At 52.7% G+C, this 10,736-nt stretch overlaps 1 protein-coding gene across 1 annotated transcript in view; it reads right to left on the reverse strand.

Moving 5' to 3' along the window:
* The window catches only part of MVK (mevalonate kinase), a gene marked incomplete at its 5' end in the record, with an annotated part of 11,508 nt that extends 776 nt beyond the window's left edge, over window positions 1–10,732 (reverse strand). Inside the window, 7 exons of the mRNA XM_010077413.1 lie at window positions 2,958–3,074; window positions 3,513–3,603; window positions 4,382–4,427; window positions 5,461–5,564; window positions 8,060–8,215; window positions 9,478–9,625; window positions 10,678–10,732. Of these exons, the coding sequence (XP_010075715.1) occupies window positions 2,958–3,074; window positions 3,513–3,603; window positions 4,382–4,427; window positions 5,461–5,564; window positions 8,060–8,215; window positions 9,478–9,625; window positions 10,678–10,732 (717 nt within the window). The remainder of the gene's footprint in view (window positions 1–2,957; window positions 3,075–3,512; window positions 3,604–4,381; window positions 4,428–5,460; window positions 5,565–8,059; window positions 8,216–9,477; window positions 9,626–10,677) is intronic.
* Between the last annotated feature and the right edge of the window lie 4 nt (window positions 10,733–10,736).

Here is a 10,736-nt window from a genome sequence, read left to right on the forward strand (position 1 = left end):
CACCCCATTTCTGCAGGGAGTTTGACCACCAGCATGTCTCAGGGTCCAGCAGCACTGGCCAGCAGTCAAAGCCAGGGTCTGTCCCTGTCCCCCTCATCATTTGTACTCCTGCTGCCCACCAGTGACAGGGGAACAACAGCTTCTGGACCTCATTGCTCAGAGAAAATCCTGATAGCTGCAAGCTGCCAGCAGGCATTTATTTCAGGCAGTAAATCAGAGCTCCCCGATACCTCCTGACTGCTTCACCTCTCCCCGGTCACACGAGTGTTGAGCAGGAGACTGTGCAAGCCCCCTCGCTGGCCGTGGGAAGGGCACAAAGCCAGCATCTCTCATTCCTGGCTGTCACCCTGCCCTGCTCTGCAATCCATCCAGCGTAACTAAATCCACGGGACTTCTGACACAGCCAAATCTGAAACTGCGTCGCTGGAGAGGCGGCGTGGAGCTACCTCCCCTTGTTTGCATTGTGCAGCACTCCTCCCTCCTCGCAGGCGGGCCCTGGGCTGAGCGCCAAGGGGCCTGTCACCAGCACCACGCTGGGAATCTGGCACCCAGCACCCGTGGGGTGGAGAGGGTCCTCCCTCAGGGGGAGGGCAGCACCAGCCACTCTCCAAGGCTGCCCAGCTCTGGTGAGCCACAAGTGCCTCTCTTCCACGCTGTCCCCGCGAGCCACAAACCCTGCTGCTCCTGGAGAACACTGCCACAGCAGAGTCCAAACGGCCCAAGGGACAGACACCACCACAGAGGGGGGAGTTACAGCTTCTCTCCTCCCAGTACTAGAGGGGAGGAATTAAGGAGCAGCGGGAAGGGCTTGGCCCGCACTCGAGCAAGCCTGGAGCAGGGCCAGGAGCTGACTGAGCACCGCAGTGCCCTCCCAGCTCATCAGTACCATCCACGGAGGAAGCTCCTTCTCAACAACGCTGCTCTGACACCACAACTCGATCATCTCCCCGGTGTGTGGCACCTGTTCCCCTCGCTGTCCCAGAGGGTGTCACCAGCAGGGAGCCCGCTGGGATGGGAGCAGTCACAGCAATGCTCCCTAACAGGAGCCCTGCGCTCCCTGCTCCAGCCAGTGCCAGCAGGCGCTCCCCTGCTGCGGCTCCCCCCCCGCACAGGGAGCAGCAGGAGCCCCGCTGCAGCGTGGCAGGTGTCAGTCACATCACCCTCCCTCAGCGCCGTGTGGGTCTCCTGCCAACACCACGCAGGAGGGGACGATACAGAAATCATCCCTCTCCATACCTCCAGCCCATTTCTGTGCTGCGTTTAAACAAATGTGAGGAGAGGAATTAGGCAGTGGCACGCAGAGCACATATATCACAAACTCCGCATTGGGTTGGACAGACGTCCATCTCGAGGCCTCTTTATATGCCTGAGTGAGGGCACAGCACTGTCTATGATGATCCAAGACACCTGTCATCTCCTGATCCAAAATCTGCCAGGAATCGGATGACAGCTTATGACACAGTAGACTAGTTCGATGGTTCAAAGACATCGCTGTCCAGAATTGCACATTTCAGAAACAGCCACATATATATATATGCTGCATTTAATCAACTGTGCCTCTGCGGGCTCTTCAAGCACAAGACAAACCAATAGATTCAAGACAGAAACCTGCTCACTGCAGTGCTGCTTCCCGGGCATTGTACACAAGGCTGCTCTGGCATCTTCCATGTGAGGATCTCAAAGCACACCCCAAATTAACCCTTCTCTTCCCCATCCCTCAATACTTCCAGCAGCCTGAGCAACGTGGCGTTAAGGCGGAGGGGAGCCGTCTGAAGTTGTGCTGCAAACAGACGCCAGATCCCCCCCAGCCCTGCCAGCTCAGCCCTCACTCGGGTCAGCCCACCCTGACAGGCACAGAAACCCATCGCCCTCTCAGTGCCAAGGGAGCAGAAGGATTTGTGAATCCCACGGGAGACCCTCCCGTGCTCGCTGCAGCCCCAGCAGCAGTTCACCCCCACGCAGTGAGGTGCAACACAGCCTGAAGCAAAGAGGAGAAGGCTGTACAGCCATCAGCCAACAGAGCAGCCCTGCCCTGGTGGCACAGGTTGAGCTGGGACAGCAGCTCTGTCCCACCCCAGAGCCCTCTCCTGCGCCTCTGGAGCACTCTCATGGCTGTGGAGGGGACAACCTACCAGCAAGAGCAAGGACAAGCAGAGGTCCTCACAGGAGAGCCGAGGGGAGGGATCCAGATGCCAACAAGTAACTGCAGTGCTGGTACCAAATGGTTCTTGAGCATCCAAGTCACTTGGCAGCCAGGGCCAGGCCAGGTTTGCCTCAGCTGGGACACTGCCACACATCCTTACCCCACGGCTGTATGAATCGGGATTACAGCGCTCTCAGCACTGCAATAAACTTCTTCCACTTGGAAGCACGTTTCCCCCCACCACGGCAGCCTCTCCTGCTCTGAACAAAGCCAAGACAAACACAGATCTCTGTATGCACCTCATGCATCAATGTCAGGTCAGCTCTGGGCACAACTCTGTTATTCTCTGGAGCCAGGATGAGTGCAGAGCAACGGGAGCTGGCTCGTGACCAGTCCCTCACAGACCAGTGGCTGCTGGGCTCTCTGCTCTTCACTCCAGCCTTGGCAATGACAAAGCTGTTGCTTCACATGCAGCGACTGCCAGAACGAGCGCGGCTGGCCCGTGGCACAAGGAGACAGCGTTTGGCCTGAACCCACTCCACATTTCTTAGCAAAGGGAAAGAAAACCTCCAGAGCTACAGGTCCACAAAGCACCATCCCTCCTCCCTGTGCACTGCTGTGCAGAGACACCAGCAGCATCTTCTGTCCCTTGGCTCCAAGAAGGACATTAAAAGCAGCACACACAGACCACGGTTTCACTCGGAACTGAACATTTCCTGCTATCAAATTTTTTCTTAGACTTAATGTTCTTTAAATGACATTTTGATGTTCAACAGTAACAGTGTCTAAAAATACCGGCGAACAAGCCCCTTACCTCCAGCACAGGGTAATAGTCTGGTGATGGATTGGCAGGCATCGCTTCCAGAACACTTTGGCACTCCTGAGAAATTGCATCGATGGAGTCCAGCACTGGGTTCATTATAGCGGGGAACTGAGGAGGGGGGAAGGCAAGATGTGAGGAGATTGCTCACTAGTCTTCTAATACCACTGTGATAAAACCAGGCCCCGGCTCCTGGAGCTGGACAATTCCTCACCCCACTGGGGTCTACTTATTCACAGAACTGCCCCCTGCAGAGCAGGGCAATGGTAAGCTGTTCCCACCTGCAGAAACTGGAAGAAAAAAGGAAAACAGACCAGAGGAAGGAACTGGTGATTTTTGTGGCAAGCCCTGTTAGTGCTGGAGGGAGGGAGGAGGTGGGCTGAACCTCTATACCCAGGGTAGCTGTGTGTTAACTAGCAGCAGGTGGAATGCTGTGACCACAGGAAGGATGTCCCAAGCGATCCCTGTGAGACCTGCAGTCCCCCACAAGGGGTCCCCCACCCTGCCCCAGCACACATCTCCATCCCCACGACTACGCAGGTGCTGCACCTTCAGGATCTTCTCTTTGACACCAGCCACCAGGACCTTGGTGCTTCGAGGGACTTTTGTGTTGGTCAGCAAGATCCTCAGTGTTGGCACCCTGGAAGCAACAAGATATCTCCTCACCTCTCTCCTTCACAGTCCCCCAGCAGCTCCCGCGGTCCAGACAGCCACAGTTCCTTCTGCCTCAAAAGGCTTCTTCGAGCAAGACTCCCAAGATACAGAGTCCCATTAGCATCAAAAAAGTTAAACCAGTGCTTAAGTGCTGTCTGGGTTCAGGCTTGTTCCTCTCAGATACAAGGAACAACTGTACCAGTGCTATAAATAGGAGTGTAACATATTTCCTGAAATTCATGTTTTTCAAGCAAAATTCTCCCTTCGAAATACTATCTGCGAGACTAGCCAGCAGTGGCCATTAACTGCTAATGGAGCAATTTCATGCACTGTGGAAGATTTTAATGGAGTCAGATTATACTTCCTTGGCAGGAGGAGCATACAGGACCTGGATTTGTCTCTGCAGCTTGGTTTGCACGCAGTCCCACCACCAGGTAAGCAAAAAGTTCCCCCTCCCTGCAATGTCATTTGCTGCCAGGAGCAGATCTGTTCCTGCTGCCCATAATGCCATGAAATTAATATTGATCCTTTGTGCTGTGTTCATCTAATGTCAGATAATGACCAAACATTTCATTGTTCCCGTCCACCCCAAACCAAGACAACACTCCAGCTACCCACATCCATGGCAAAATCTGGCTACAAAGCCCTTCCGCCACACTGTTAGCCATCTCCCATCAATCTCATACCCTCCGCGCTCCACCCAATGCCTCTCTGACATATTCCACCCACCCTCTGCAAGTGTTATTTTTAAACTCAAATATTACCTCTTTAATGGTGTGATTTTTCCTGACTGGTATCTCAGGGCTCCACCTAAAGTAAAATACATGCATTGTCTCAGTACGCCGTGAGATAACACAGTGTCGCAGGAGACAGGAGGGCTTTCATCTTTAGAACCTCGCCCAGAGCATATGACAGTAATTGCAAGAAACACCAGCTAAATGAACCGTGTTCTCAGCCAGCATGAATCTGCCTAACCCTGCTGACTTAATGAGAGGCTCTGGCCGGACGTAGTTAACCGAACACCTTTCCCTTTGCTCTCCTCCACTCTGGGATCACATTAAATATTTTTTAAAAGGCAAAGAGTTTGGGCAGCATTAAATCTTTACTGGAAAAAAAAAAAAAAAAGAATCAAAGAGCGATTCCCTGAGGCAGAGCCAAGCACACAGGTTTCAAACTGGACTGAACGTGTGCACTCGTGTCAGCAGCCGTCCTTCAGCACAGAATTTCATTGTCAAGAAGGAATGTCTCACTTGGCTCCTCTTTTACAGAGGCATTACAATTAGGTCTCATTAGAAAGATTATTAAAAGTCTCCAAGGACACTTCCAAAACACTTGGAAGTCTCTGCTAATTGAAACTAAATGACAGCTGTCCAACTGCATTTTCTACTGCATTATCCCTGGGACAGGATTAGGTTTCTTTGTTCATGCCAGAATGTTTAAATTTCAGTTATTTGCAGCAGAGCCTCTGCCCCACGGCACTGGCCTGGGGGGTGCAGATCTCTGGTGGTACGGCAACAAGTCTCCCAACAGCACAGTTGGCTCCAATCCCAGCTTACAGATGGGGCAAACCTAGTCAGAAGAGGATTCCCTCTACTCAGGTCAAAACAGGGACCCGAATTTGGGAGTTTTGTTTCTTTTTGTTGCACCTCAGTGCAGTGAGACAACCTGCTCCCTCCAGTGTCCCTGCAGCAGCCCCAACAAAGCCTTATCTGCAGAAATGCAACTTGTGGTGTCTGCTCACCACCTCCCACAGCTGGTGCCCACTCTGCAGCGGAGAACGGCAACGCGGCTGCTGCTCTGCCACCCCCTCCTCAGCACCGGGGAGCTGCAAGCACATACGTACCCCAGGTACCCACGGCATTATCCACACCTGAGGGGTTGCCGTGGATCACCCGCTCCCCTTGGAAGGCCCAGCTGTTAATTAAAGTCAGCTCTTCTTCTGTCCACCTGAAAGGCAAGAAAACGACTCCAATACAACCGGAACCAGCCCATGAGGGGAACTGGCGCTGCTCCACGGAGAGAGGCAGCAACAAAGGGCACAACTGCTCCTTGGTGCTCCCGCTGCAGGCCAGCAGTGAGGGAGGGAACAGATTCAGGGAGAAGATCTAGCCCTGGCCTAGGGAAGATAAAATTTAACGGAATGCAGGTCCAGGCCTATCCCTGCCTCCCTGACACTGCGTTACCACACCTCTTGGCCTGAGATCCTGCTCACCAACAGGCAGAGATGGTGTTTTTATAGATGCAGAAGGCACAATGTGAGAAGAGAATAATAAAAGTGGCATTTCACATGTGCGACTTCAGCTTCTAATTGCCAGCTGCTCAGCTGCAGAAGCCTCACAAAGTGGGTCGAAAGGTGCAGTTAGGACTCATTTACTATCTGCAGCAAAGGCTTTGATTTGCAGGGTTTAACTCCTAACACTTCGGCCTGCACCGGGAGCTGGCACTTCGAGCACAGACGGGAACCAAATGTAGATCCAGAAGGTGTTATGCTAAAAACACAAAAGCGGGTCTTTCCGTTGTCTTAAAAGCAGCCACACAAATTGGTAAGAGCTTTGAGAGTTTAAATCCTGGCACAAAGAGTTTGGTGCTGGGTCAGGCTCAGCGAGGATCAAGGCCCCTGACCGAACACACTAATTAACGGGCTGGAGCAATACAAGAAGCAAACGCAGAGCTGCCGGTTACAAAGCAATCGCTGGCTGCAACTTCACTGCGATTCCCCCACAGGGATTTCTGCCCCAGCGCCTCTCAAAACCTCACTGCTCTGGGCCTGCTTCTGCAAGGCATGCACCCTTCAGAGCTCACCAGCCTGTTTCACACCTGCTCACTCACCCCACGCTGAAGGACCAGCTCCCACCCTGGCACCCCAAGGGAAGCCCGACACCCCGGGGAGCCAGCCTGCCCTCCTGCAGCCTGCGTAACGCACTCAGGCTCACAGAGGCACACAAATGCACACCTCTGAGCCTCCCCTGGGGCACAGCGCTGCCTGCTCCACAGCCCAGGTGCGCAGCACACGTCCCAAGCCACCGCTCAAGTGGCCCAATGCACGGTGGCATCAGATAGCTCAGCATCCGTGATGATCTGCAGAGATCAGGGCTGGCATTTGGTGCAGCGGGAACCTGCATCCGACAGGTTTTTAGAACAGGGGGCCCAGAGCATCCTGGAGCAGAGGCACAAACATAGACTTTGGAAAAGCATCACACATTCTTACATGAAATAATGGTGGTCAGTGACTGCTCCTATTAAGGCAAGGCAGAAATTCTGAGAGGCACCTGCTATCTGGCAGGCGATTCCTCTAACTCCCTGCTTCCCTGGGCCTCAGCTGAATGTCTGTATCCATCTCCACACACCTTTCATTTCACTTGCCAATATTTAATCTGTGAAGCATTCAGGAAAACAGCTCACACCACCGCTACTCAAAATAGAAGCGCAGTTTGCTGTAAACCACTTGTTTTTAATCCTCTTTGAGAGGCTGCGATTCTTCTCTACGCAGGAGTCATTATATCACGCTGTTCTTTTCTTGCGACGTTAAGCAAAAACCTTCTGAAGTCTGACACCCCCATCTCTCACTTACCCCTCTGCATGCCAGCTGGAATTAAAAAAACACCAAACCTACGCTGTATACAGGCTGAAGCTAAGATGTGTGAGCAGGGAATGAAGACATCCTCGCTGCTCGCTGCCTGGTTTGGAACTGGCCTTTCATTTCTCATGCCGTGGGACGATTTGGGAGATTTGCCTGAGCACGGCGCACAAACTGCTCCACAGTAGGAACATGTTTCTGGGTCAGGCTGCACACTCGCTTTTTGAAGCAGAACACAGTCATCCCCTCTTGCTGTCTCACTTTCAGGCCCACAGAAAATCCGCAGAAGCCAACCATAAAAGGCTGCACCTGGCACGGAGCGCACAATAGAGGGTTCTGCCACCCCAGCTGCGATACGCATCTCTGAACAGAGCCTCCTCACACACACAGCCCAGCAGACCAGTTTTTCAAGACTGAGCTCCAAGGGAAAGCAACCTAAGGGCAGAAGGAAAGAAAATCCCTTTCACCACCCACTGATAAAGGGGAAACTCAGCCAGGGGATCAGAAGGAAACGTACCACATGCAGAAAAAACAAATCATATGAAAACGCAGAAAAACCAGAAAGGATCCTCGAGTCCTTGAGGACTCAAAGCAAAACCTGGAAGATGCTCAGGGACGGAGAGGAAACAGAGGTTAAAAAAAAAAAAATCACCACATTAAACTGTGTGGTCATTTTGCTTGGCAAAATAAAGCTTTTTTTTTTAGGTGCTAATTTTACCAAGTTACTTTATCTCTTTACCAAGCCCACAATTGTAGCCCAAACCCAGCAGTTGCCAGAGAAACCAGGAGAGGTGCCAGTGCCAAAATTTGTGCAGGTAAAAGGCAAGACACAGAGAGCACAGCTGCCCCAGGGCAGGTGCGTTACCTGGCTGTGGACTCTCCCTCCTTCAGAGGGCAGGAGATGGCTCCGCAGGCCGTCAGCAGGGCCGCCGCCAAGCAGACAGCAAAGGCGGCACTTGAGCCCAGCCCCGCTCCTGTGGGCAGCTCGGACCACACCAGTATGTCCATGCTGGGAATGTCTCTGAAACACAAACACACAGGATGTGACACAACAACCTTGAATTCCGTCTTGAGACAACATTTCAAAGGCAAAAGATGCCAGTGAGGATGGATCGCAGGTTGAACGCTGGCAGCATCAGCACACGTGCACGCACCCGCCACACCCGGGCTTCAGGAGTGCTCCGTTAGCACAGCCGAGGGGCCTGGCTAAGCCACGGCACCAGAACAAAGCCCTGCTGAAATGGATCTGTGATTAGCACAGCTTGTCAAGCTGCTAGCAGGGGCACTCGGTAACTAAATACTCGAGTAGCACCATAGAGAGACCCTTCAAAGACTGTTGTAAACATGATTTTAAATGTATTTCTAAATAAAGCCTACATATCCCAAATCCATAACTGTGGAGTCACATCCCAGTGGGGTGACGAGCTGATCGGGAAGATGGAGCACACACATATCCGTGCCCATGTGCCCCTCTTCTCCGCTGAACGTGTCCAGGTCGCGTTACAGCCCCCAGCATCAAACCCAGGAGCTCTTCACTGCTGGTGAGTGACGGGAACTATGAACCGACAGTTTCAGAGCAGGCTGATGACAGCCCCAGCGCTATCGCCAAGCAACTCAAGAGACCGCAAAGCAAAACACGATGCAGCTACACATCATAACGCTTTAACCTTTGATTTCTTTGCTGTGAATACTGAAGTCAGGTTCTGACTTGGTTTACAATAGCAAGCAGCGCTGTATCAGACACTGCCCTGAGCACTTGACCAGTACCTTACACCAGTACCATCAACAGCATTGGACATGTTCAGAAACTGGAACAGCCTTGAGCTGCAGTTACACCGAGTTCTCCTGTTTTTAGGGAGATTCAGCCCACAAGAGGGATCAGACTTAGCTCAGACAATGAATTCACAGCTCGTTTCTGTAGCAGCTTTTCTAACCTAAGCCAGGATAACACGAGCTCCCTGCCAGAGGGATATCTGTCTCTGCTTCTGTTGACGGTGCAGGAAGGGTGGGATGAACTGCTCTGACTTTATCACCTCAAAGCTAGATATCTGAACAACAGCAGCTGATTCCCAGCCCACCTGCTTGGGGCACCCCACCCACAAGCCCCTCAGCTCTGACAAGTGTCTCCTGAGATGTTCAGAACCTCAACGAAGTGAGATTCCTTGTAATTTCTGATTTTGCCTCAAAGATTTTGTTTCTTCCAAAAGAGACCCTGTAGGAGCAATTAATGGTGAACGACACTCAAGACAGCACGTTGAGTTTAGGGCAGGAAGACAGCCTTACCCATACTTAGCCGAAATAGCCAGGCACATATAAAGAAACGCAAGAGTAGCAAGGCTCTCGGGAGCTGTGGCTCCAGCAGCAATTCCAGCAAATTCTTTGAGCGTATCCAGCTGCTCTACGCTGGGGGACTTAGATTCATCAAAGTCAGCTATGGAAGCAAGTAGGGGAGAATGTAAACACTTAGAAACCAGGGAATTGTTAAATTCGAAAGCAGTATTTACAAGAACAACACCTCCTGTTATAGTTGGCAGAAACAGACTGAGCCAACGTCAGATTTTACCTACAAACTTTCTGCCTGGGGACTGATGATAAAATAAAAGCAAAATCTCCCCCCAGCCTCTCCACATCTCGCACCTACATTGTCTTACAGAAACCTTGCCTACGCCTCCCACTGCACCCACCCATCATTATGTAGCACTTGGCAAGTCACAGACTATTAAAGAATGTGAATATTCTGATAGGCTTCACAGGAGTCTGGACTCCAAATGCCCAGGAGCACGCACGAGCACGGGAGAACTTTTGGTCAGCTCTGAGAGAGGTTAACAATGCTCTGACTCGTAGATTTCCTTCTGCTTTCTGCTAAGCAAACAGCGCTCATGAGGATCCCAGGAGTTAATGCTAGGTCCTCCAGAGGGAAATAGCACAACTGACAGTCAGGCACTCCAGCCAGCACAAGATGCTGCAGAAATTCCAGTGAGGGTTGATATGGGGCAGAGAGGCAGGAACACACAATCCCTGCTTTCCCCAAAAGCCCTCAACTCAGAGCAGCTTCAGAGAGACTCCTTTGTGCCTCCCTGCCAGCCATACACCTGGCCATGCTCCTGGGCTGGTTCCTGGGTGTGTTACAACACCGCCTGAGCCACAGCAGCACTACAACAACCTCCTGGGAGCCCAGGAGGACACAGCCACAGCAAGGGCCACTCGCAGATACCGGAGCATCAGGCAGGTGACAAGAGGCACCCAGATGGAGTGCAGGTGCCCGAGTCGGGGTGTGCAGGGTGCGTTAGCTAAGCACACACAGAGCGATCACAGCGACAGGGCCCAGCAACACTCTGCAGGGGAAAACACTCTGCAGGGGAACAAACAACCCTGTGGGGCCCCGGGGCAGTCCCCCCACGGGGTCCCGGGGCAGAAGGCATCAGGCAGGACTCGGAGCCCCCCACGACGCGGGGGCAGCGGCTTCCTCCTCCCAGCGCTTGCCTACAAACCCCCTCCGCAGGGCCTGCAGGCGGGGGGTGTCCCAGCTCCTCACGACGCCG

The sequence above is a fragment of the Pterocles gutturalis genome, unplaced genomic scaffold (genome assembly GCF_000699245.1).
Source record: "Pterocles gutturalis isolate BGI_N339 unplaced genomic scaffold, ASM69924v1 scaffold43673, whole genome shotgun sequence".
NCBI lineage: Eukaryota > Metazoa > Chordata > Aves > Pterocliformes > Pteroclidae > Pterocles > Pterocles gutturalis.